At 42.4% G+C, this 27,706-nt stretch overlaps 1 protein-coding gene across 2 annotated transcripts in view; it reads right to left on the bottom strand.

Moving 5' to 3' along the window:
- Positions 1-26,387, bottom strand: part of kcnn3 (potassium intermediate/small conductance calcium-activated channel, subfamily N, member 3) — a 218,485-nt gene extending 192,098 nt beyond the window's left edge. Inside the window, exons 1-2 of one of the 2 annotated variants that reach the window (XM_057834614.1) lie at positions 25,880-26,387; positions 24,550-25,622 (exon numbers count right to left, since the gene is read on the bottom strand). In XM_057834614.1, coding sequence (XP_057690597.1) covers positions 24,550-25,593 — 1,044 coding nt within the window. In that variant the 5' untranslated portion in view covers positions 25,594-25,622; positions 25,880-26,387. The other variant, XM_057834615.1, reaches the window with a different exon arrangement.
- Positions 26,388-27,706: the final 1,319 nt, after the last annotated feature.

The following is a 27,706-nucleotide window of genomic DNA, read 5'->3' as shown; positions in this document are numbered from 1 at the left end:
AATGCACCCATGTGACCAACATACAGTGGTAGTCAATCAGGGCCATCAAGCCTTTACTGTTGGCTAAACATTAATAGAATGACTCAGATTCCTTTTACAAACTACATGATAAATAACTGAAATTCCATTAATTTATTCCCAAAACTGAAATTCTCCTAGTTTGTGGCATTTAGCTTGACTCCACTGCTTCCAGTAAGTGAATGTAAAAAAACTTTAAAAAATCCAGTCAGATTTCAGCCTCAAGGTGTAGTCATGTCAATTTAATCTAGGATTGAATTAGTAGTGGTGGCTATTCATTCATTCACGTTCTGAACCGCTTATCCTGACGAGGGTCGCGGGGGTGCCGGAGCCTATCCCAGGTAACAATGGGCAGGAGGCAGTGCACACCCTTAACTGGTTGCCAGTCGGTCGCAGTAGTGGTGCCTTATATAACTTATTAGCACTGGCACTGTTTCGTGAACCAATCAGATTTAAATTGCTCTATTTATTATTTTTTTTGTGTTGTATGTTCTAGCTCTAATATATGAAATGGTGCTTAGTGTCACTCACTCATGCGACCATTTTGAGAAAATAGGAAGTTAACACAAATATAGGGCGGAAAACACTCAGGTGACTTGAAGTTCTCCTCTGAGACCCCCAATTTAGCCAACTTTCAAGTTGTCCGATATGCATGTGTGATACATTATTGGAAAGTTTAAAATCTCAATTTTCTGGGGGAAGAAAAATTTTGACCAGGAGAGCATTTAAAAAAAAAAAAAAAATTGTTTTTTAAACAGCAAAACCCTATCTGGAAGTGAGAGCATGTGAGAGCAGAATTACAGACGCCATGACTTTAACGAGATATTATCGCGTACTTACCTTGTTTCGATCCAAAAACTGCATGTAGCATGTATCACTGAGTATCAACACACAGCTGTGAATGGCTACAGCTGGATTTTTTTGGGATTTTATGAGTGAAACATGATAATATAACGAGGGTCGGGATGCAGAAATCGCAGACATCAAGGAGTGGTCGAGATTTTTATTTTTCATATATCTACCTTTTTAAGCGTTTTTTTTTGTTTGTTTGTTTGTTTGTTTGGATCGATTATTTATCATCTAACATATCGGAGAAAATTCGACATTAACTAAAAAAAATAGAATTAAGCGATAGTTATGAGGTAGAGATCCCTGACTTTTTTACAAACGCCATTTTTTTTCATTGTGACATAATTTGTTTAAAAGTTTAAAACATGTGAGTGAATAATTCTTTAAAGTCTTTTTTTTTTTTTTAAACAAAAAATGAGACATCAATTAATGATTCTATGCTAAAAACGACAGACATTTTGAATAATAAATATAATTAATGACCTTTGTTTTATGGCTGGGTTGAAACAAACGCGACGTCTGTAAACGGGGGTTTTCAGGGTAAAATGGACAAATTAAAAATAGTTCAGGGGCTTAATGCGCCATGAATCTGCTGTGGCAGCATTTAGACATATTGTTCTATCAAACACAACCGTTGTTTTGGCTTAAAATACAGCAGTTTCTTTTAAAGAGGAGTGCAAGAGCAGAAAATACTTTTTCAGTCTGGTCTGTGTTTTCCGCCATAGATTCGCTTGATTCCAGGAAAAAAAGAATTTGTCACAATTAGCAAAGGAGCCTAAGGGAAGGGCTGACCACAATGAGGAGATGTGGCACACGAGCACTGAAGCAACGGATAAGTCCCCCAGAGAATATAACATATACGTCAACGGGCGGCTAGTCTAAATCCCTGGTGGTTTTGAGGGAAGCACCCGGCAAGCTACTGGAAGGAATGAAAGGTCGCCTAGGAAATGTTTGCTGGAAATGTCATGGATTCAGGGGCGTGGCTAATGAAGGGCTATGAGCTGAACCTGCTGGGCTAAAAATGCCCCGCCTCGACCCTCAACCCCTCTTGGGGTGATGGAGATATACTTAAGATCCCTCAGGGGAGGAACATCTTACATTGCGCACGAGGAAACTACGAGTACAGAAATCGCAGTGATCCGATAGCTCCAGATAATAAAAGATCATTTTAAATACTCAGTAAGAAGTAAAAGGTCACGTAGCTTCCCAGAAGACAAACATGGACACCCAGACCACTATGGAGCAGCCAATCGTCAAAGTCTACTAGAACACCCATGGCCATTTAATGCTTTCTATAAGTCACACTGATAAAGGGGAGACTTGACTGATGATTTGGTGCCTTTTAAAATCAAAACCTTGCAAAGCGTTCCCTTCAACCATAAGAAAATAAAACGATCACCAGGATCACCGTAAGAGCTTTGCCTCATCCAGAGGGGCCGCTAGACTAGATCAAAACACTCAGAGTCGCTGTAAGTCCTTTTGGCCTGCCTTTGCGTGGTGCAACGTATACCACGTTTGTTGCGTTCCGGTCAGCTACCCATCTGCCGAGGGTCCTCTGAATGTGTCGCATTAGTTTCGGAGGAAGAAGCTAAATGTAGCAAAACGTGGCCCTAAGAGATGACGTTGAAGTTGGCTTCATTGTAGGTGAGAGCACAACGCCATCTGCGACAGATGAGCACATGAGAAGTAGTGCCGAAAATGTGGAGGGCAGGAAGATGCTTCTGACACGGCGTACACACTCATAATGCCTCGCTGACAGACTACCCTTATACTCTTTTCTTTGGCCAAATTAAAGACTGTATTCATGTTGAATTTGATTGAACAGTCCTTAAAATCACCTTTCGTCCGCACAATAACTAATATTCTATGTAGCTCCCAGATCAGGGGTGCCCAAGTCTGGTCCTTGAGAGCCCCTATCCAGCTTTTTTTCCATGTGTCGCTCCTCCAACACAACTGGTTCAATTAATCAGGATCATTATCAGGCTCCCGCAGAGCTGGCTGATGAGCTGATCATTTGATTCAGATGTGTTAAAGGAAGGAGACATGGAAAACAAGCTGGATATCGGCTCTCGATGACCGGACCTGGGCACCCCTGCTCTAGATTGACAACAAGATTATGTACTGTATTGTTAACACCGGTATACATAGCATTGGTAACTAACAAGTTGCTTGGATTGATATAACATCTCTGTATGCACAACATTGTTATAAATAATTATGTCAGAACAAGCTGAAATGCTAGTCATAGTATTTCATGCTGTGTAGCTATTAGGTTTAAGCAACTGCTGCATGTAAGGATATATAAACCGTAACTTTTGGACTACAAGGCGCACCTGACTATAAGCCACCACCCACCAAATTTAACAAAAAAACGGCTTTTGTTTTCAGATAAGCCGCACTGGACTATAATAACTACTATTACTGTGTTATGGGAAATCTACACCAAAATATTTAACCGCTAACACTTTATTTGACAGTGGCATCATAAGACTGTCATAAGACCAAATGAACCACCATGAAGCTTTGTACCAAGTGTCTGAAAAGCTTCATTGCTTCAAGAAGCTTCATTTGGCCATCACGGCTCCCTTGGGGGAGACAGTCAACCTCTGCTGCCATCTGCTGTTAACACTGTTATCGTCCAGCATGCCTCCTAGCATGCATTGCAGCATTACAGATGTATATAACAATTAAAATTCATGTTCTGTGCTAATTATTTCTTTAGTTACTGTTCTAGTTGTTTAATTACCGTAAATTCCGGATTACAAGCCGCTACTTTTTTCCCTCATTTTGAATCCTGCAGCATATGCAATGATGCGGCCAATTTATCAATTTTTCTAACGACCGCCAGGAGCGCTCGAGCATAAAATGCAAGCATAAGACACGTGGAATATGTGTGTCGAGGAAGACGCTAGTTGGCACTCTTACCCGTATTTTAACTTTGTGCTTTGTGCACGAATAAAAGTAGCAGACCCTCATCTTTGTGCATTAGTAGAATTAGCATAGCCTGGTACTCCAGACTCACCGCTGTTCCAGCTATTGAGTCTGGCCACCATTAAGCGGATAAAATTTTCAGGGCGGAGCAAGCCACAGCAAACAGACAGCGGAGTGGACCAATCAGTGACGGGCGGGACGAGGGACTTGCGCGCGGAAGTAAACATACGAGGAGAGCGGAGTTTATTCAACATGGCTAGCGCGAGACAGACTGTTGTCACTGACTTGTGTCGATGTGTTTTTGGTAATTTAAAACTGATTTTACCGTGGATTCGAACATATTTTCGGCTCTCCTGTTCGCCATCTGTGTTGTGGAGACGACTTCCGACGCGGAAGAGTGACACCGCTCGTTAAGAGCACGTCACGCAAATAAACGAATCTGATTTATCGATTGATTTTGTACTTGCTTGAGAGGGCGTTAATGGGCTGGGTCTCAGACTATTCTCTCAGTGTTTGAAAAACACACGGAGAACAGTCTGGCCGTGCCAGGCAAGAATTAGCATACCCGCATCATGCTAGAAGAAATGGATATGATGTGCCGAGTTGAATTGAAGGCTTGGATGGCCAGCGGCGTCAGATCGTTTACAAAAGTGGTCGTATGCGAAGAGCAACTTTTGCAAAAGTCTGACAGCGTGGAGCAGCGTGAAAAAAATCCACCATCACCAACGGGTTTTGAAAAGCCGGTCTGCTGCGTGATGAATAGGACGACACGCTACGGAGTGAGTCAGCTAAGTGCCGTGTTGCTGGTGCTGTTTGGAAAGAAAAGGTATTGTAACGATGACAAATAGTAACCCGTTAAGTTAGGTTGCAATTCTTTATTTTGGAAACTCGTCGAACAACACACGACTGCTGCCTCTAGCAGCCGACGCACACACACAGACACACCCGCAACAACAACGACAGCACGTCTCTTGCTCTTCCGCACCTCCCTTACCTGTAAGTCACACACTGTATCATAACCCAATTCGTTAAAATATGGTATTTAAACTTGGAAAACTGTGTATTTCTTTATAAATATTTCAGTTTAATATGTGGGCACACGCGGCTTATAGGCAGGAGAGGCTTATGTATGTACAAAATGCTTTTTCCTTTAAAAATGTACTGGGTGAGGCTTGTAATCCGGGGCGCTCAATGGTCCGGAAATTACGGTAATTGCTAGTTATGGTATTTGGTAACACTTTATTTGACAGTGGTGCTATAAGACCATCATTATGGCATGACACTGCCATGAGCATTGATGAATGCTTATGACAGATGTCATTTTGTGTCATCGGGCAAATTATCTCATTTTTGAAAGGATGTAAAAGACCTGAGCTGAACCTAAATGGAGTTAGTGACATAATTTGCTGGATGACACTTAATGACATATATCATAAGCATTCATTAATGCCCATGACACTGTCATATCATAATTATGGTGGTCTTATGGCAGTCTTATGACGCTGTTGTCAAATAAAGTGCTACCTATTAATAACCCAAATAAATCAACAAATAAGCCGCAGTGGGCTATAAGCCGTAGGTTTCAAAATGAGGGAAAAAAGTAGCGGTTTAAAGTCCGAAAATTAAGGTATATATACTGGAAGGTTAATATTACACAGAGTAAAGCTGAGCGGTATTTTAGGTATTGTGATGTGTTAATCCACATTTTACTCAATTACATTCAATTTTTATGCAGTGGTGCTTTGATTTACAAGTTTAATTTTTCAATTTCTACACAATTCACGTAGGTCACCCCTTTTTTACTTCAAAACGGCAAGTTTCGCTGAAAGGTGAGTGATTTTCATGCCTGATAGTTGGCCATTGAAATGCTATATTGTCTTGTATAATAATAATAATAATAATAATAATTTTTTTAAAAATCATTTCAAAATTACAATTTTCATGATAATACATGCAGTTGTGAGTCTGATTGTTCCTTTATAAACATTAGCTTTCTCATACAACATGGGTATTTGACTTCGTATAGCAAAAGTGTGAAACCAACTTGAGTTTCTCAAATTTGTCTCATTTAGTGATTATTTCTTTTTTTCTTCTTCTTCTTATCCTTAGGATAACTTAGGGGCAAGAGATGAGCTCAAATAGAAATAAGACATCACTGAAGCAAACAAGATGGATTTGAGAAACCCAGATTTAAGCAGTAGGCGAAAACAGACACCTCATAGTCGGATCTACTGTATTTCTCCTACTTCTCAGTAATGCACAAATGTAGCACAAATCCAACTCTATTTTCTTAGTGTTCCTCTCTCTTTTTCAGCTCATCTGATTTACCCTTAAGAAAATGAGACACACATGAGAAGCTCAAATTTGTCACACATATTTGTTATGGGATAGCTGTCAAATGCACTGAATGAGGGTTAAGGGGCGTAGCCTAATGAGTGACCTTGAATTTGAAATCTTGACACAAAGCAAAAAAAAACAACATCAACTAATCCAATAGATGACAGCTCATAAATAAAAACTTGAGAAATGGGGCATGGTCGCTCATAAATCAAGATACCACAGTATGTCATTAATGCTATTCATGGATACTCTTGAAGAAGAAAAAACATATAGCTCTCCCTCATACACAGGCACACACACAGAAGCAGCAGCAGCAGCCATCTGTACAGTATGTGTGAATTGACAGGTGATGTTGACAACAGCTGTGCATTCCCCCAGAATAGCTAGTAGTGTTTTATCAGCAGGCCTGAGACATGTCACAGTGGGCCCAGGGGCCACAGAGGAGCCACGCAGGCCTTCTTCAAATGATATATTGATCTGGCAGGCCTCACGCTAAAGTCCCAAGTGAGTGAGCAGCCTCAGTTATTCTCAGATAGAGACGTGTGTCAAGCCGCCAGACCCACGGTTTAACCTGCCGCTGGAAAGTCCTATGATAGAATCTCATATGAGATGTCTCTTATTGGTGTTTGGCTACATTCGAAGGTGTCAGGGTCAGTGACAGTGAAAAATGAGCCTGGGTCTTTTACAGTTAAAGACAACTGTGAAAGCTGGAACTCAATAGAGTTTACAGTAGATATCTGGCAAGGCTGAACAATTCTAATTTGGACCAACACCCAATTGTATTTTTAGATAGTTTACTCAGAGGCCCCTGAGTTTGTCAATCACAATTTGACCTAAATATTTGAGAAAATGTGCATCGTGAAAGCTTAGGTAAGAGAGCATGAAAGGAGAAAATGGAGTGGGTTATTTTTTGCTCCACTTATTACAGAAGGAGCATTCTCAACAGCACTTATTAAAACAAGGAGAAATCAAACAGTGGGGACTTTATGTTAGGTTTGACAGTAAACCTCTACTGAAAGTTGCATTAAATAACTTGAAACCAGTAAGTTGAGGTCAATGCAGGTTATTTTTGTTTCAATTATTTACTTTTTTTTTTTTCTCAACCAAGATCCGGGCGCATTTTATGTTAAACTTTAGAGGTTCCACTTATATGACTAAGTTATATAAGCTAAATATGATTCATGCATTATTCATGAGAAGTGAAATGAAATGACAAAAGTAAATCACCAATTGCGCAATAATCAACAAATCAAATTCCTGGGAGTTCATAAAAATGAGATGGGCTCTTCTTTGGCCCCTGCCCTCCACAAAAGATGAATGGAAATCAGTTGTGCCATTTTGGTGAGATGTAATAGAGCAAGCAGCAAAGACTGCATACACACAGCATACAAACAAATCAAAATTTGAGTATTCAAAGTATGTTATGGAAAGCCACAATTCTGCCAGAGGGGCCACTTTTTCCCTAGCTATAAATTATTTCACAATCGAGCACTGCAAAGTGTGTGAAGGCTCAATAGATGATTATAAAATTAGAACAACAATTCAAGCTATCTAATGGGCTTCAACTTCTTTAGATGGAGTGACACAAAATTTTGCATTTTGCATACACCACACAAGGTAAGTTTGTAATCAATGGACAAAATATTAGAAAAAGTATAATACTGTAATTTTCGGAATATTTTTGGGGTTAATAGGTAACACTTTATTTGACAGCGGCGTCATAAGACTATCATAAGACCGCCATAATTATGACATGACACTCATGGACATTAATGAATGCTTATGAGAGACACTTGAGATGACACTGAAGGACATCTGTCATAATCATTCGTTTATGCTCATGACAGTGTCATGTCATAATTCTGACGTTTTTATGACAGTTTTATGATGCCGCTGTCGAATAAAGTGTTATCGGTTACCATATTTTCCGCACCATAAGGCGCACCTAAAAGCCTTACATTTTCTCAAAAGCCGATAGTGCGCCTTATAATCCCACGCGCCTTGTATATGGATCAATATTAGTTAATTATGGCATGACATTCCCTTTAACCCAGCTTCATCTAGAGCAGGGGTAACCAACTCTGGTCCTCGAGGGCCCCTATTGAGCTTGTTTTCCATGTCTCCCTCCTTTAAAACACCTGAATCAAATGATCAGCTCATCAGTAAGCTCTGCAGGAGTCTGATAACAATCCTGATTATTTGAGTCAGGTGTTTTGGAGGAGGGAGACATGGAAAACAAGCTGGATACGGGCCCTCGAGGACCAGAGTTGGCTGCCCCTGATCTATAGGATGCATAATTAGGCTTGGGCATTGAGCACTGAGCATCGATGGGACACGGTTCTAACACTCCGGTTCTCCTGAAACTGTTCAAATTTTAAAATTTTGATTCCATGTTTCGATGCCCTGACCGCCGAGCGGCAAAAAAATGCTGCCGAAAACAACGAAGAAGCCACAAGAAACACGTGTTTGTCCATTGCAACTTGATTACAACCATGGACACGGTGTGGCGGCGGCGCTCATAAGTTTGGCTTAACTTTACAAAAAAAAAACAAAAAAGACTAGTCAGCTCATTGCAACATTTGCAACACAACTATTTCATGCAAAGGTGGCTGCACGATCAATTATGCACGACCGGCTTCATGGAATAAAGCCTAAGTGCCAAGTGCAAAGCTAGCTGAGTGTTACGTAGTTGACACGCTGTGCCGTCAGAACCAGGTAAGTAAAACCATACATTACGTCTGTCTTCTGCTGTCCCAGCGACCCGACCCCGGATTGAGCAGTAGATAATGGATGGATGGAATAGTATGAGAATAAATCGTATTATTACATCGGGCTATGGTCGATATCACATGTAAATAGAACTAGATGCAAAATGACAGACTCCGCGGCCTTCATCACATTCGAGTTCAAAGACTGATATTTATATTAGGGGTGTCAAACGATTAAAATTTTTAATCGAGTTAATTACAGCTTAAAAATTAATTAATCGTAATTAATCGCAATTAATCGCAATTCAAACCATCTATAAAATATGCCATATTTTTCTGTAAATCATTGTTGGAATGGAAAGATGAGACACAAGATGGATATATACATGCAACATACAGTACATAAGTACTGTATTTCTTTATTATAACAATAAATCAACAAGATGGCGTTACCATTATTAACATTCTGTTAAAGCGATCCATGGATAGAAAGACTTGTAGTTCTTAAAAGATAAATGTTAGTACAAGTTATAGAAATTTTATATTAAAACCCCTCTTCATGTTTTCGTTTTAATAAAATTTGTAAAATTTTCAAGTAGCCCGCCATTGTTGATGTCAATAATTACTTACACAATGTTCATGGGTGCTGAAGCCTATAAAATCAATCGCACCCAAGCGCCAGCAGAGGGCGACAAAACTCCGAAAAACACAACACGTACACATTTCACTGTGCTGTCATTTTAATCTGTTTGAGTGGGGCATTTGTGCGTTAATTTCGGCAAATATTTTAACGTGATTAATTTAAAAAATTAATTACCGCCCGTTAACGCGATCATTTTGACAGCCCTAATTTATATGAAAGTTAAAAATAACCCTGTGAGAAGTGTATATAATTCATACATTTCATATTAATTGTATTAATAATAAATAATAATACATTTTAAATTCATATAAATAATAATAATAATAATACATTTTAAATTCATGTAATTTAAAAAAAAAAATCAAAGTTACGACATTAATATAAACTATTAAATTTTTAAACCATAGATTTTTTGACCCTGCCTCTTAAGAATCGAAACATAAAACCAAAATCGGAACCGGAATCGTTCAATTTCAAACGATGCCCAACCCTATGGATATTGCAACCCCAACAACAACAACAACAACTACCAATATTGCGCCTTATAATGCAGTGCGTCCTATATATGAAAACAGTTTTCAAAAAGGCCATTCATTGAAGTTATGCCTTATATTCCGATGCGCCCTATAGCGCAGAAAATACAGTAATATATTTTGATGTAAATATCTAATAATGCAGTGAGGACAGCTGCGCCTTATAGTCGGCTATATATAGGCGGCTCATCTATGAACAAATGCCGTTTTCATGTCAAATTTGGTGGGTGGCGGGTTATAGTCAGGTGTGCCTTATAGTCAGAAAATTCCGGTAAAATGTAGACTGCTGCTCCCTCAGAGAGCTGAGCATTATTATCTTAATACTGGCATATTTGTATAGGATCTCATTGACTTGTGTACTCAAATTTGACACACCCTCTTTAGTTCCATTTGTATTCTTCATCTCTATTTTTGGATGCTACACAGAGCAGCTGGACCTGCTGAACAATAATAACAGTTAAAAGATACATTAAAAATACAGTTGTGAGATGAATACATTCAGCTCGTTCTGGCATCGACAGTAAACACTGAACAATCCATTCGTTCCAATCCAAGTTCCTCACAAGTTGTCAATGAACAACATAACATATAGCACCTCTGAAAAGCAGCATCCATTTGCAGTGAACCATGTTACTGCAAGGGGATGGATGATGCATACGGGTGAGTGATTATCAATAATCAATAGTTCAATCATCGTGGAAGACCTCCATCGCCTCAAAGCCTGCTTTAAAGGGGTGCTTGGAGCTGCACACATCACATTTCCAAGCCATCTGTCACAACAACCTGCAGGCTTGTTTCCACTCATTTATCCAGGTGTGCCAGCACAAGTCAAACTAAATCAGAGGTAGCCAAACTATAGTCTTTGGGCAATATCGGGGCCACTAGAGATAAAAACAAAGAAAAACTCAAAGGTACTGCAATTAAAAAAACATTTAACGCACAAATGTTCAGATAAAATGATAAATAGGGATTTTTCCTTTTTTTTTTATCCAAATCTGAGTCATATAATTCCGATACCAAGTTGGAGGAATTTATAAAAAAATAAAATGGCCTCTGATTGGAAAAGTGAACTTCCCAATATGCAATCATAAACTTTTGCACAGCTGTATTGGATGTAGTTTGCTTCTTGGAGTGCACACCAATTCATATTGACAGAAAGAATTATAGATTTACCTCAGATACAGCAGGATAATTTTTGAATCAAGAGAGATAAGTATGTGAGGGTTAATCTACCTCATTGTCTAACGCTGTCTTGATGTGCTCTGGGAAAGATGATCTTTACCACTTGCTCGTTGGTAATTACAAATGTGACCTGTTCATGTGCTTTTGTTGTCGTAGGAAAAAAAACAGCAGACACAGATTTCATTTTTGTTTGTTGCGTGGGCAAAACGGTTTTAGACCAGTTAATGCATCAACACCAATAAGAAAAGACTGCATCAAAATGAAAGCTGTAAGTGTCATGTACGAGACGGAGGAACTAGTTTCATATCGCAGACACGGGATTTTATTGATGTTGACAGGCAAATAAAACAATCAGGTCAGGTAATGGCTAGTTGGTATGCAAATGTATGCTGAATCGCTGACGACCTGACACTGAATGCTGTGTGTTTGTGCCTTATAAACTGTTCTCAGTTGTTCTTTGTGACAGATTAAAGAGTACGCAGTCCTTGTGATGAAAGCTTTGTGAAGAATGAGTGTGATGCAATACGCTGGTACATTGTTACATGACAGAACCCCCTTCTCAAGGGATGACTCCAGAAGTCCCAAGAATTGAGCCTACCAAGGGCTACTAATCCACCGACCCCTCAGAGTCCATGGCCTCATCCACTGAGGGCATTGGCTCAATCTCCTCCTCGCCAGTGGAGGAATCAACTACCAATGGCACAGGGTCAGGTTCAGAGTCCAATGCAGGCATGGGCACAGTGTCGGGTTCAGAGTCAGAGTCAGATGCGGCATGGGCTGAGAGTAAGCCACTCTAGGTTGACCCTGCCGGACGGACAGTTGGTCAGGATGGAGGCGGTGGAAGTTTGATATGAGGGTTCGATCTACAATCCGCCCAGCTGGGACCTACATCCTCTCCTCAGGACCATATGCTTCCAAGTCCACCAGATATTGGAGGCCCCTGCCCTGGCGACGTGACTTGAGCAGGCGGCGAACTGTGTAGACAGGACCCACGTCCACCAGGCAAGGAGGGGGAGGTGGTCCTGCATTCGGGACCAGGGGGCTTTCATCGACTGGCTTTAGTTTGGAGACATGGAAGATTGGGTGAACCTTCATAGACCTGGGTAGTTTGAGGACAGCTGATGGGCTTATGATCTTCGCGATGGGAAACGGACCAACGAACCTCGGTGCCAGTTTACGTGATTCCACCTGGAGTGGCAGGAAGAAAGCCATACCTTTTGGCCCACTTGGTGTACAGGGCTGCAGTCCGTCGTCAGTTGGCTCTGATGGCATAACCAGAAACAGACTTTAAAAGAGCGGTACGGGCTTGAGACCAGATTCAGCGACATCTCCGTACGCAGGCTTGGGCAGAAGGGCAGGAAGCGCCTTCCTCTTGGCTGGCGAACAGAGGCGGTTGATAGCCGAAGACAGTGTGAAAAGGAGACAGGCCGGTGGCAGAGCTGGGAAGGGAGCTGTGAGCATATTCCACCCACAGCAAATGTTGCGCCCAAGAATGGAGGTTGCGTGAAGCCATGCAGCGGAGGGATGTCTCAAGCTCTTGGCTGAGCCTTTCCGACTGGCCGTTAAACTGGAGGTGATAGCCTGACGTGAGGCTCGCTGTGGCTCCAAGGAGGCGGCAGAACTCCTTCCAGAAGGAGGATGCAAACTACGGACCCCGGTCAGATACGACATCCGTTGTTAGTCCGTGAATTCAATTCAATTCAATTTCTTTATTGTCATTGTAAGACGAGCAAACAACGAAATTGGAAAAGCTACTCTGTGGACACAGGACAGTAAAATAACACACAACTTTAACAACTTGAACATACTACTAAATAATAGACAATAAGTAAATTATTGTGCAAAAGTCGCTATATAGCAGCATCATGAAACAATTACTGCAGTCCAGTGTTGAGAACACAGATGGCCCTGGGAAAAAACTCAAAATCTCAGAGTCCGGTTGTATGTGTTCTCATCACTCTATATCTCCTGCCAGAGGGCAACAGTTCAAAAAGGTGATGACCAGGGTGGGAAGAGTCTTTGATAATGTTCTTAGCTTTTTTTAAGGTATCGCGCAGCAGCAATGTCCTCCAGTGGTGGCAGTAAGCAGCCAAGAATTTTCTATCCCGCTTTCACCACCTTCTGCAGTGGTTTGTTTGTCCGCTACCGAGCAGTTTACATACCACGTTGAGAGGCAGTAGGTGAGGATGGACTCAATAGCTGCTCGGTAGAAGGCAATCATCAGTCCCTTGCCCGTGTTGTTCCTCCTGAGGCCCTTCAGAAAGTGGAGTCTCTGGCGAGCTTTCCTCACCATGGCCGAGGAGTTAGCTGACCAGCAGAGGTCATCAGAGAGGAGGACACCAAGGAATTTGAAGGACTTTACACGTTCCACACATACTCTGTTTACCCAGAGAGGTGCCTGTTCTGAGTCACGCACCTTCCTGTAGTCCACTATTAATTTATTGGTTTTGGTGGTATTTAGAACCAAGTTGTTCACCGAGCACCATGCTGACAGTCGCTGTATCTCATCTCTGTAGGCGGATTCGTCACCTCCGGGGATAAGACCAACAACAGTTGTGTCGTCAGCAAATTTTATGATGGTGTTCGATGAGTGGAGAGGTGTGCAGTCATGAGTGTACAGGGAATAGAGAAACGGGCTCAGCACGCAGCCTTGATGGGCTCCAGTGCTTTGATGGTAGGGGATGTGTAGGGGCCGAGTTTAACATACTGTGAGCGGTTAGTCAGAAATTCCTTGACCCAGGAACAAATGGAGGGGAGGAGGCCCAAGTTAAGCAGTTTGGTGACCAGGATGCCGGGGATGATGGTATTAAATGCAGAGCAAAAGTCAATGAAAAGGATCCTGATGTAGCACTGCTGTTGTTCCAAGTGGCTCAGTGTTGTGTGGGTTGCTATGGCAATAGCATCTTCAGTAGAGCGGTTGGCTCTGTAGGCAAACTGACAGGGATCAAAGGAGGGAGGAAGGCTGGCTCTGATGTGACGCAGGACCAGTTTTTCAAAATACTTCATCACAGCAGGAGTGAGTGCAACTGGCCTGAAGTTGTTATTCGGAACACCTGCTCCATAACCACCTGTGCCGTCTTCTTAGCAGTGGGCAATCTTGGCAGCGGGATGAAGTGGGCCACCTTGCTGAACCTATCCACAACCATGAGGATGACAATGTTTCCTTCAGACGGAGGGAGTCCGGTGACAAAGTCCATTGATATATGGGACCAGGGTCGCTTGGGGACTGGCAGCGGTTGGAGCAAGCCGGCTGGGGAACGGCTGGTGGTTTTGTTCTGGCTACATGTGGGGCAGGCTTTCACGAAGTCTTGGACGTCTGTTCTCAACGATGGCCACCAGAATCTCTGGGAGAGAGCAGGTGGATGGTGCGTGTGACACCATGGTGACAAGCAAGGTGGGAGTTGTGGCCCAACTGGATCACCTGGGACTTCAGATTAACAGGAACAAAGAGGCGATCAGTGGGGCAGGCGCTGGGGCCAGGCTGATCCCGGATGGCTTCTTTGACCTGCTCCTCAATGTCCCAGGTCAGCGTGGAAACTATGCAGGAATCAGGGAGAATGGGCTTGGAATCCTCCACTAGTGCTTCATCCTTCTGGAATACTCGAGAAAGGGCATCGGGCTTTGCATTTTGGGAACCAGTGCGGTAAGAGCGGGTGAAATTGAAACGTGTGAAGAATACGGACCACCGGGCCTGCCGCGGGTTCAACAGCCAAGCTGTTCTTATGTATTCAAAGTTCTTGTGGTCGGTCCACACCAGAAACGGAACGGTTGATCCTTTAAGCCAATGTCGCCATTCTTCCAGAGAGAGTTTCACAGCCAGCAGCTCGCGATTCCCAATGTCATAATTCTGCTCAGCCAGGGACAGTCGGCGAGAGTAGAAGGCACACGGATGTAACTTTCCGTCCGATGCTGCGCGCTGTGAAAGCACTGCCCCGACCCCCACGTCGGACGCATCCACCTCTACCACAAATTGTCACTCTGGGTCGGGCATTTGGAGGATTGGAGCAGAAGTGAAGCGTGCCTTAAGCGTCTCGAAGGCCTTGTCAGCTGCTGGAGTCCACCTGAACGGAACCTTTGCGCTGGTAAGGGCTGTGAGGGGAGATGCCACTGTGCTGTAATTCCGGATGAATCGTCTGTAGAAGTTGGCAAAACCCAGGAATTGTTTCAGGTTTTTGCAATTCTCCGGTACAGGCCAAGATGTAACTGCTGTCACTTTTGCAGGATCCATCTGAAGCCTTTCCTCTGCCACTATCTGTCCCAGAAATTATACCGATCTGGCATGGAATTCACATTTCCTTGCTATGACAAACAGGGAGTTTTCCAGGAGATGGTGCAGAACCTGCTGGACGCAATTTATATGGTCAGACATGGTTTTGGAAAATATCAGTATGTCATCGAAATACACAAACGCAAAGATAGTAAGCATGTCTCGCAGGATATCATTTACCAGGGCCTGAAATACTGCAGCGGCGTTGGTTAGGCCAAAGGGCATGACTAGGTACTCATAGTGTCCGGAGGGCGTGTTGAATGCCGTCTTCCACTCATCGCCTCCTTCATTCGAACCATTCCTAAGATCCAGTTTAGTGAACACAATGGCACCTTGGAGAAGTTCAAAAGCAGATGACATGAGTGGCAGGGGGTAGCAGTTCTTGATGGTTATGTCATTGAGTCCACGGTAATCTATGCATGGGGGGAGAGAGCCATCCTTCTTCAGGAGAGAGAAGAATCCAGCTCCAGCAGGCGAGGACGCTGGATGGATTAACACGGCAGCTAGGGATTCATTAATGTACTTCTCCATGGCGCTTTTTTCTGGTGCAGATAAGGAATACAGATGGCTCCTTAGTGGCACCGTGCCGGGCAGGAGGTCTATGGCGCAGTCATATGGCCGGTGAGGGGGCAGGGAAGTGGCCTTGGTTTTCTTAAAGACCTCATGGAGTGCACGGTAGCAGGCAGGCACATTGGAGATATCTGGGACAGGGCTGACACTCAGGGTTGGTGGGTATGACAGCCTCCTTCAAGCAGGTCTGGTGGCATCTCCTACCCCATTCTCGTACCACTCCAGTCTCCCGATCGAGGTTAGGGTTGTGCTGGCGCATCCATGGATAACCAAGCATGAGAGGCTGACCTGGTGAGCGGAGCAGATGGAACTGGATGGACTCGTGGTGGTATCCGGACAGAAGCATGGTTACCAGGGCTGAGATGTGGGTCACTGTGTCGAGTAGATGTCCATCCAGAGCTTGTGCAGGAACAGATGGGGAAAGTTGGTGACGCCGAATGGCGAGCTGCTGGGCCAGATCCACATTCATGATGTTGGCCTCCGCTCCAGAGTCAACCAAAAGGTAGTGTATGCAATACTTTTGGACTTTTTGCATAGTTATTTGGGGGTACTTAAAGGGTTAATTTCGACTTATGCAGTAATTCAGTTTATGTCACCAATGTATGAACGGAACTTGTTCGCAACCCGGGAATTTCCTGTAATAATAATAATGTAACAACTCGGGTTCCAATGAGGCAATTCCCATGCTGTTCCTGAACACATCGTGTGACTGACGACAGAGTTAGAGAGGTGGGGAAGAGTTTTTACTTTCTCTTTTCATTTTGTTATTGGCGTCGGCTACGGTGGACAGTAGCCATCTTGTGTTGCTCAAGTTGTAAAATAAATGATTAAAAACCTGACGAAACTGGCGATTTCCTTGCTGATGGTAGAATCATAATAATTAAATCACCTTAAATTGCATACGACAGGAGAAAAAAAATCTTAAATACCATTATTATGTAAATTAGAATCATATTTTGAGACGATTGTACTATATACAACAATTTAGCAAAGCGCAGATGACGAGAAATTAATCTTTTAATCTGCCGGTTAGCCACGCCTACCATTATAGGGGTCTAGCATCTCCAACAGGTGGATGACGTCAGCGGGAGACTGGGCTCATCGGTTTTACTATTCAGCCCACTGAGGGGGAATTATTCAGAACGAGGAAAACGCGACGAAGAGAGCCGCAAAATGTCATTGTTTCAGTCTCTCTACTCCAATATTTTTACAGGATATTCTTTTTATCCAAGTATTTTTCCCCAATAGCTAATTAAATGGCTTGAGAAGGACCAGTCAGCCCGTCGAGGGGGAACTATTCACAACGAGGAAAACGCGACGAAGAGAGCTGCAAAATGTCATTGTTTCTGTCTCTTTAATTCATTATTTTTACAGGATATTCTTTTTATCCAAGTATTTTCCCCAATTGCTAAATAAATGGCATGATGATGACAAATAACAGTCTTGTGCTAAATGGAATATGAAATAATAAAAATGCACTTATTCAGGACGACATGGCAAAATTACTCCATAATGGTCAAAACTGTCGACTTTACCTTTACTGTCGCACCTCCCGAACGATATTTTATGACACCTAAATCGGACATTTGTCATTTCCCTTCCCCGGCTTCCGAGAATGTAAACAAACCAAGAGGCGTGACAGCTAGCCGACATGCTAACCCGAACCGAGTGATGTTTCAAAGTCTTCGAACCGGAAAATCACACATAACTAGCCTGGATTATTTGACATGTCGACTGGGTTGTCGATTGTCTTCGCGGATCGGCAAACCGCCCAGCGGAGAGCAATTTACACTTCGTTCCCCGGAGGAGGGCGGCTGCAGTTGTTGTGCAGCTAACGTGCAGCTAATGTGCACGTGGAGAGCTTTTTACATGCCTATCAATGATCAAATGTAAGTAGTCCTTTATTTAAAGAAAATTTGTAGTGTTTAATTTGTAATCGCTGTATTAATACTTGACATAATACAAAACAAGATGTTTACTCACTTCCTCATAAGTCCAATGGTCCCACAGTAGTAGGGCTTGGCCAATATCCACGGTGAATGGGAACATTTTGAAACTCCAAAAATGCGCACACGCCTCTCCCTCATAAAGCATGATTTTTCTGCAGCCGTTTGGCTGGCGTGATGCGAAAAATAAACGTATTAATCCGCAAACTAAGCTGAATCCTTAGTCCTCATACACAACAGTACGGCTGTTTAGTGAAGAGGACGCCTTCACCCGTGACACATCACAGCGCCCTCCTCCTCAATGCAAGACCAAAGCCGGAAGTCATTCATTTTCATGGCGCGGGATTCAAAAAACTAAATAAATATAGCGATCGCTTCCACACACATCCAAGCGGTCCATATCATTCAGGAGCATAGAATACCGCGTGTATTATGAAATAAACATGCTTTTTCGTGTCACATGCACTTTAACTTATAATGACTGGCGAAGAGGAGGAGCATCGACATTGTAGACATGTTCCAAGCCAGTTCACTGACGCTCACACCAAACTTATATTTTTCTATCATTTCCAACTTCATTTCAATGGTAAGTGTAACTTTTTTTTTCCTTTCTTCACTACCTGCACTAACCTTCTTGGGACCCATGCTGATTCCTCTCAAAAGAAAATCCGCCGTGTGTCCTTCTTTGAGGAAAACAATGAAATTGCGACGTCATAAATTGTCGTATTTCGAGTTTGTCGTCAAATGTCAAGACAAATGACGAGTCAAATTTGACGTCGGATGTCAAAAGGATCGTATGTTGATGCGATCGTATGTCGAGGTACCACTGTACTTTTACGTATGCTTGCTTACTTGGTCGAGGTTGGATGGAAATACTTTTTTGCTTGTACTAAGCACGTCTTCTTGTTCTCATTAAAGATGGTTTAGATTCAGCACCTTCCTGCATGGATAGGTAGTTGGGAATAGATTTGTCAATGGGAAGATAACACAAGCAAACAAGGCTCTCCACACGCTCAAATTCTCAGCTGTCTATCAATTCTAATTGATCGGCCTTAGCTCCCATGTCCCAATGTGCGTTGCGGCATCGCACATAGCGCAAGAGCCTAAATCAAGGCTTTTTCATTATCGCTTCCGACCTTTTACACACACACACACGCACGCACACACCCACACACATATACAGACACAGCCTTCCATTTCTCTCCTCCAAGCAAACTCCACTTTGACATCCACTGGAGGATGGATAGAAAGAGTTATAAGAAAGAAAGCAGTCGGAACAAAAAGGAGACAGAAAGATCACATAGACATTGCCGGGTAAAAAGAACAGAGACAATGATGTAGTGCGCAAAAAAACAAAAACAAAAAAAAACAGAAAGTGACTTTACCTTAATGAAAGAGTCACAGACAGTCATAATGTAATGAATGGTGAGCAACAATTAATGTGGACAGGGTGGGAACACCACACATATTCCTTGGTGATAATCATAAGAGAGAGTCATACAGCAGATGGAAGATGTCAGACACGCCCACTGGACAAAATCTCGAGCGGCTATCTGTCCACATCCTTCCGTCGTCTGATCGTTGATCCATGCGTGATGCGCCACGCGGCTAGAAGTAATGTTTTCACTTTATTAGCTGAGCCCTGGCCGACCTTTTGTGCTATGTCACGCTCAAACAAAGCCACAACAAGGACATGGGGACGAACCCAGATAAACAAACAATAGCTGCTGGGGGCCGATTCATCTTATTACCCTCACCATTACACAGACAAATGAGAAGCTGGCCTCCGACTGATAATCTACAACGCCTATTGCTTGTCCTCATCATCATTGTATGACGTCACCGAACACGCACCTCCAGCATTCAACAGCTGCAACTGTATCATACTTCGCTGCATCTTCTGGTCATATTCGAAGAGCTGTCAAAGCTCTGCTAAATCACTAAAACCTGTAAACCGGCGCTTCCATCCAACCGTTCTCTGGTTCACTTATCTTCACCAGTAAGTAGGGGTGTGACAAAATATCAAAATGGTGATGTATCGTGATACATTGTATCCCAAAACGTTATCTATACGCTAATGCCAAGAATCGAGATATCGTTTTCAAAAGCTGTCATTATTTAAAAAATATATATATATATACGAAGGAGCCAACAGGTCTCTACGAAAATCTTAATCATAATATACCATCATAATAGTGTCTCAATTATCGTATTGGCCCGAATATACTGTAAGACGGTGTTTTTTGCATTGAAATAAGACTGAAAAAGTGGGGGTCGTCTTATATTCGCGGTCTAGACGTTATACCCATTCACAACGCTAGATGGCGCCAGATATAATTGAAGCGATGTTCTGTCATGACAGATCTCAGCTACTCTAAAGTTTAACCAGTTTGCATTATTTTATTATTATTATTCTGACGCCTTGACTGTGATTTTTGCAAAAGGCGATTTTTTTTGTTTGTTTGAATTTTTGACTGACAGCGACACTTTGTTTAATGATAATGAAACTATAAATCAATAAAAGATATATGACTCTTTAATAAGGAAATGCCAATTGGAAAATTTAGAGTCTTCAAAGAACTTAACATATATGGTTACTGTATATTGATGTGGGTGGAAGCCAGAGTCATAATCAAAAACCTACACATATACGGTGACAACAATCAAACTCACCCAAGATTAGATTTACAATCCCATTTATGCATAGCACAGTATTTTTTTTTTTTTACTTGTGCTAAATAGACGTGTTTTTAAGATATAAAGCCAAGTCACCTTGCATAAATTATCATAACAGAAAAAAATAGGCTACAATATGAACTTAATTCATATTCCCTTTTGTTTATCCTCACAAGGACAACAGGGGTACTGGAGCCTATCCCACCTTTTCATATTGTATTTGTAAGTCTCTATGTCGTCCAAATGTAATTATGTAACTGAATCTAGTGTTTTCTGCTGCGTCTTCTGAGTTGTAGACCAATTTTTGGTGTGTCACCCACAGGTAATAAAAAATTAAAAGTGCTCTTTGACTTCTGAATTAAGTTGCGTCTTGATTTAAAAGTTAAAATTTTTCTGTAACCACACTTGGGGCTCAAAACTCTAATCATCTTTACCGTTTGGAATGGATAGAAGTTCCAATTAACTGTAACAGGCCCCTAAGGTTTGCACCATCAGGTGTAGTAAAATACGATTATAAACCCCTTTCCGATACACGAACAAATCCGGGAATGTACTGGTATTTAACTGACACTCTCTTAGTGTAAACGCAATTTGTCAATTCAGCTGACATGGACATTTTCCGGAACATTACAGGCTTGCGCTATGTCTGAAAGCAGCAGTTGCTTGAGTAGCTTGGGAGAGCAAAGGTTAATGACGTGGCTATCATGTGACTACAGCGCGCTGTACTAAGTACAATCCTCGTTTTTCTTCATTCTAAGATGAAATAACAACATTTGACAAGCAGCAAAAAAAAAACTTATTAACTAACTTATTCACAAACTAGATATGACAGTTGTTCATTTTAGGCTTAGAAAAAGACTGATAACTTTTGAATAAGAAAGCACGGGACCCTTTTTTTTTTTTTTTTTAAATAAACATGATTGAGGACGTGCCATTTTACATTCTGGTCTTTTACAAATAAATAAGTCCGATCAGTACAGTAAATTACAATTTTATTCAGCGGAATGTGCATGTGAAAGGTGCCGAGCCAGGTAAGTACCACAACATTTCCCTCTAGTAAGGTACGAGTATATTCCCTTTATCTGAAAAAAACCGGAAACAGGGTAAATTCTGGGTCACGTTACCTGGTAATGTTCTGATATATTACGTCTGACAGGGCTATAGAGGAACAGACAAAGAATATTTCACAGCTGCCATAATAGTAGTTTATTTGCACCGATATCTGTCTAAGTCTTTTGCTGCACCATTTACTGCATGTTCAAATATTAGTTGTTAAAAGGTTATAAACCGCGATTATTGATGGTGTTTGTAAGCCGTCCATGTCGGTCCAGTGAGGGCAGAGGTGGGTACAGTAGTCAAAAATTTTACTCAAGTAAGAGTAGCTTTACCTTACTTCAATCATTATAATAATAATATTACTCAACTATAAGTAAAAGTACTCATCCAAAAATTGTACTCAAGTACAACTAAAAAAGTATTTGGTGAAAAGACTACTCAAGTAATGAGTAACATTGTGAGTAACTGCTTACATTTGTGTTTGATTTTTTTTTTTTTTTAACAATGGTATTTTTTTCTCAGCACAAAGTTACCAATACGAGCTTTGTTATGCTACTGTACAGTAACCCCTTACATAAGCCAAAGAAATACAGAAAAACATTACTGAATTCCACCGAGAGAAAAAAATAACAGAAACAGAGCATTATTCGTCCATGCATGAGTGCCCTGTAGTAGAGAAAATAGTTCCTAGTTTCAATCGGGAACAGTTCTTTCATAGTTACTATTATGAAATTAAAAGAATCATATCTCCGTTTTTCTGTGGTCATCGGCGGCAAATAAAAACTGGGAGAGAGGTCTAAATCCGCACTTTTGAGTCATATACTTATTTTTTACAGTGCTTTAAAGGCACCACGTGATTGAACAGGCTGGCGTGATCATAGAACAGCAAGCTTGCATCTGATTGGTATAATAGTCATTATTGTTGCGATGTTTCATTGCAGAAATTGGTAGAGCTACTCTTGGCATTACTGGTAAAAAAAAAAAAATAAATAAATCTAATATGTACAATAAAGAAAAAAATGTAACGACTCTTGTGTAGCCCAAAGTAGCAGAGTAAGAGTAGCGTTTTTCTTCACAAATCTACTCAAGTAAAAGTAAAAATTATTGCTGAGTAAAACTACTCTTAGAAGTACATTTTTCTCAAAATGATACTCAAGTAAATGTAACGGAGTACATGTAACATGTTATTACCCACCTCTGAGGGTTAGCGATGATTTAAAGCAGGGATGCCCAAACCGGTCCTCAAGGGCCATTGTGGGCCCTGGTATTTGTTCCTACTGATTGAGCACAGACCGTTTAACCAATGAGGTTTCTGCTAAAACAAGCAAGAACTGATAACACAAGACACCAGATTGATGTTTTGTTGGAAAGAAATCCAGCACCCACAGCGGCCCGATGTGGAATAGTTTGGGGACCCCTGACTTAGAGGATGATTCAAAGGCAAATTTGTATAGTTGTTTTTAATACACACTTTTGTAATTCTTTTTTTTTTTCAGTGTTTTGTGTAACAGTAAACTTGAACTGAAACCGAAACTGCTACTTGTTGACAGGTTGCTATTCTATATAACCCACAAGTGGGGTTCGTTGTAAGCTCACAAGTGGTAAAGCACCAGTGGTAAAGCACCACTGTAACTATGTATGATGTTTTGACGTTACGAACAATCAAACTTTTAGTGTTCCTGGGATAAGTACCATGAATGAAACTTGAAGGTTATGCAATTGTAACATATACTATTACAGTGGTGAATTTTGAACAGGCAGTTGGTGTTGTCATCATCAATAGGGAACTCAGGTCACATGTAAACATGTGCCGATTACCAGTTTCAAGGTATACCGTGGTATGAAAACGTCAAGGTTTCAAAACTGCAAAAATTTTCCGTCATACCATCCCTAGACTCCCTACGGTATATTTTTAAGTCCCAAAAATGCATGGAGAAATCCCTCGCTTGCAGCTGCAAGGGTCAACCCTCCCCCACCGGTTGTTGCTCAGTGTCAGTGAGTCAGCTGTGCTACACGATGGCTGGAGGAGGCGAAACTATGGGAATACTTCGACGACGGAAAAGTTACAGACTCACAGCTTAGAGGACGAGGGGCAACTGATATGTAAAACATGTTAGCGGACAGGGGCTGCTAAGCAGGCAATAATTCCAATATGATTTCGCATTTATACAAAATTAAAGGTGAGTAAACAGTGTCATGAACGTTTCCCACCAGCTACGAGAGTTAACTCCAGCGTGTTTAATGCTTTTAGTGGTGGCAAAACGTGTCTTTTTTTTTCTCTCTGGCAACTGTCTGTGTTGAGAAAGAGAGTGTCTGTATAATGTAAATATGATACGAGTCATATACAAGTGCTTTTTATAGAAAATAATTCAATTATTTTTGTACTGATGGTAATAATGTTGAGCTGTGGGTTTATGCTCACCTAAAGGACTGCATTTATTTTAATTTTATTTAGAATACTTTGTTATTTTGTTTTTGTTCATTTTAACTTAACATTACACTTACATTCCAATTTGATATTTTTTTTTGAAAAATAAAAATCCTGTTCAATGGAAGTTTTTTCTTTTTTTTTTTTTAAACCCAGATATCTCAAAGTAACACATTTTAGAGCTGTAATGTCAATACCGTGATACTGTGAAACCGTGATAATTTGGCTTCAGGTTATCATACTGTCAGAATCTCATACCGGCACATTCCTAGTCACATGATGATAATATATTGTCCTCTCCAGAATTTTGTGGACTATTTTGACACAAAATTGTTCAACCAACATATTCTGGACAACATCAAGACTTTATATGTAAGCAAAATAAGAAACATAGGTTCTCACCTTAGTGTAGACACCCCAGGACAGTTCTGTCTCGATAACCATGACAACAATTCCGAACATCCCGAAGATTAGGGCATAGTCGCTCAACCTCTTCCTCTTTTCGAACAGCGCCCTGCGATGGCCCAGTTTGTAGCCAATGTTTTGGTTCTTTCGTTTAGAGGCCTTGGTGGTGCCGGCCCTGGCCCCAGGTCCCACTGCCCCGGAACCGCTAGCGCCCCTCCCCGGATGTGCCCGTCGACTCTCCACGAGTGCATGGTTCTGGTGGTAGATGGACATCTGGTCAGAGGTGGCGTCGCTGATGTCATATCCTACCCTAGGGTACGGCGAGTCTTCTTTTGATGAAATTACAATCTCTGGTGGGCTCTGGAGGGGCTGCTGATTCGTGGAGGACTGGGTGACCAAGGAGGTAGCAGCTTCACGCTGGCGGTCGTGACCCCCTGTCGCCGTGGCTCCAGCAACAGCAGAAACGCCGCCCTCTTTGGTTTCACTGCTGCTGTCCGATTCAATGAGGTTCCTCCGGGAGGCGCTTAGGCGGCTCAGGGGCTTCATGACGCCACCTGTGTACTTGCAGGAGCTCATGGCGATCTCGGTGAATGGATTGCTGTCCCTGCGGTGGACCAGCGGGCTGGCCTGTCTGTGCTTGCACCCACGGTCCCGCTCCCTCTCGCGATCCATGGAGGGCGAGTGGGAAGAGTAAAAAAGGGCATTGTAGATGGGAGAGTTGTCCCCGCCTAGGCTGTGCTGTGACCCCAAGCAGGAGGAGAGCGGCGTGCTGGTAGGGTGAAGGGCATTGGGGATGGGCGGCGGCCCGGTCGACGACAACTTTGGCAGGGATGAGGGAGTGGCGACTGGCGATGGTGATGGGTTGCTGCCGTTGAGGCGGCTGAGACTGGATGCCGTCGTGTGGTTGGAGTGATTCGACCCAGTACCCTGGACTCCAGAGGCCGTGGGGTGGGAAATGCCCGCCAGGGGGAGGAGAAAACGCTGGTCTTCATCCTCGCTGCCTCCAAGAAGAGCCAGGCTCAGAGAGGGGGGAGGCTCCATGGTCAGAACTGTGACCGCGTACCTCTGGTCTGGCGGACACAAACACAAACAATTATTTTCATGCTTCTGAAGACAAGGCAAGCATCAGGTGGCACAAACCTTAGAAGACTTGATGAAGGAAAATTGCCCACATTACTCATGCACTTGCAATATTCTCTATGTCATCTGCCTGAGGTTGTTTTGGTATCTTAGAAATAGATGACTACTTTAGAAGCTTCAAAAGAGTAACCTACTTTTTTAGTGTGACATAATCAGACACCTGCCACATCTTATATTCTCATCCTACCTCTTTTCCTCCACTCCCAAAGAGCAGATGTGTTGGATCAATTGACTGGATGAAGACACACCACCCCACTTTTTTTCTTTTTCATGTTGTCACAGCCATGCAATCTTCTCTCTTTCTCTCTCTCTCTATTTCCGTGTCTCTCTTCCCCCCTCTCGCCTCCGTTCATGAGGCTTCCTCCACAGGTCCACTAAGCCGCCTCTCGAGCTTTGCGCACGGCGTCCCGACGCTCCAACGCCCCCTCTCTCTTCTGTCCTCTCCTCCTCGTTCGACGCGCTTCACTCGGCGTGCTTCCCCATCCCGTACGAGCGGTTCGCGGGGCCAACTGTGACGTCGCCGCCGAACACGGTGGTCGCTCGCAGACGAGAAGCCATGGCGAGATGTGTCAACCTGTGGCTTAATTGGGCGTCTGCCCCCGCGGCCCCTCCTCTGGCGAATTGAACAACCCCCCCAAAACACTCCAAAATGTTACGACAACAAAAGACGTGTGATTGAATAGGTGTGCTTTCCCTCAATCGCAGCTCTGCGAGGACGCGGATGAGCGTCTCTCACTCTCGCCTCCAACTTCTCTCCCCACCCTCCCTCCAACTCACCCCCACCCCCGCTCGCTCCCATTGGATGGAGACGGAGACGCGTTGAAAACAGGTGGCCGCGATCTGTATCCAGTATGAGACAAGCAATTGCACAAGATGAAATATTATATCAGCATCGTGTTTCCCTGTAATGAAATCTACCATGATGGCAGATTTCAATGTGAATCACCACAAATTCATTGCATGAAAGTCCATCAGTTCATGTCACATTTAAGAATCAAAATACTTTACATTTTAGTGGGAAAAAAAAAAGTGTAATGCACACACAGTGTTGCCACAGATTACCTGAAAAAGTCATCTCATCAAGCGCGTAGGTTTGCATTGGGACGGTAGGGACATAACACTACCAACTTTTCAGGATGCTGAAATTGTCCCGACCAACTATTAAGCTACCTTCTTTGCATTATACTAGTATAATGACTTCAGTTATATACAGTGGGGCAAATAAGTATTTAGTCAACCACCAATTGTGCAAGTTCTCCTACTTGAAAAGATTAGAGACGCCTGTAATTGTCAACATGGGTAAACCCAGGGGTGAAAGTGAACGGGAACGGTCAGGAACGCAGTTCCGATATACGATTCGGGGCCGGAACACAGTTCCGGTATAAGATTCAGGGCCGGAATGCTGTTCTGGTATACGGTGCTTTGATTCCGAAAATATGACTGCAACTGTCAAAACGCTATGTAAAAAAAATAAAAATAAAAAAATAGAAAAGCTGCCACACATGCATCTCATCTCCAAGAAGAAAACAATCTACCAACATCAGATTTACATACACAAGTGTTAACAACAAGCATAATAAAGTGCTTGTGTAGCGTAATCCGCTTCCACCGATATTTACTCTTTATTTTATTCCACGGACGGCATGGAGGTTTCCCCAGCTGCTGCAGTTATCTGAGTGTGACGATGACGAGTCACGCCAATGTGCGAATGCACGCAGCAAAGCAAAACGCCTGGACTCATTTATCCGTTCAACTGGCTGACATATTTACATGTGATCACCAGAGATAGTTAGCTCTGATTGGTTCAAATGTGCATGTTTTCTGAAACAGCAAAAAAAAAAAAAAAAAAAAACCACAGAAAATGGATCAAATCTTTAAAAGCAAGGAAAGAGTTAAGGTGGCTTATTTATCTTATTTAGTTTTATTTGCTCTGATGGGGAGGTTCATCAGCTGTCACTAGCCACGTTTACATGCTGACTTTTATTCATACCGATTCAAATCATTCCGAATGGAA

Source organism: Corythoichthys intestinalis, chromosome 4, assembly GCF_030265065.1.
Source record: "Corythoichthys intestinalis isolate RoL2023-P3 chromosome 4, ASM3026506v1, whole genome shotgun sequence".
NCBI lineage: Eukaryota > Metazoa > Chordata > Actinopteri > Syngnathiformes > Syngnathidae > Corythoichthys > Corythoichthys intestinalis.
The sequence above is the reverse complement of the archived record's forward strand: the minus strand, read 5'-3'. Positions and strand labels throughout refer to the sequence as shown.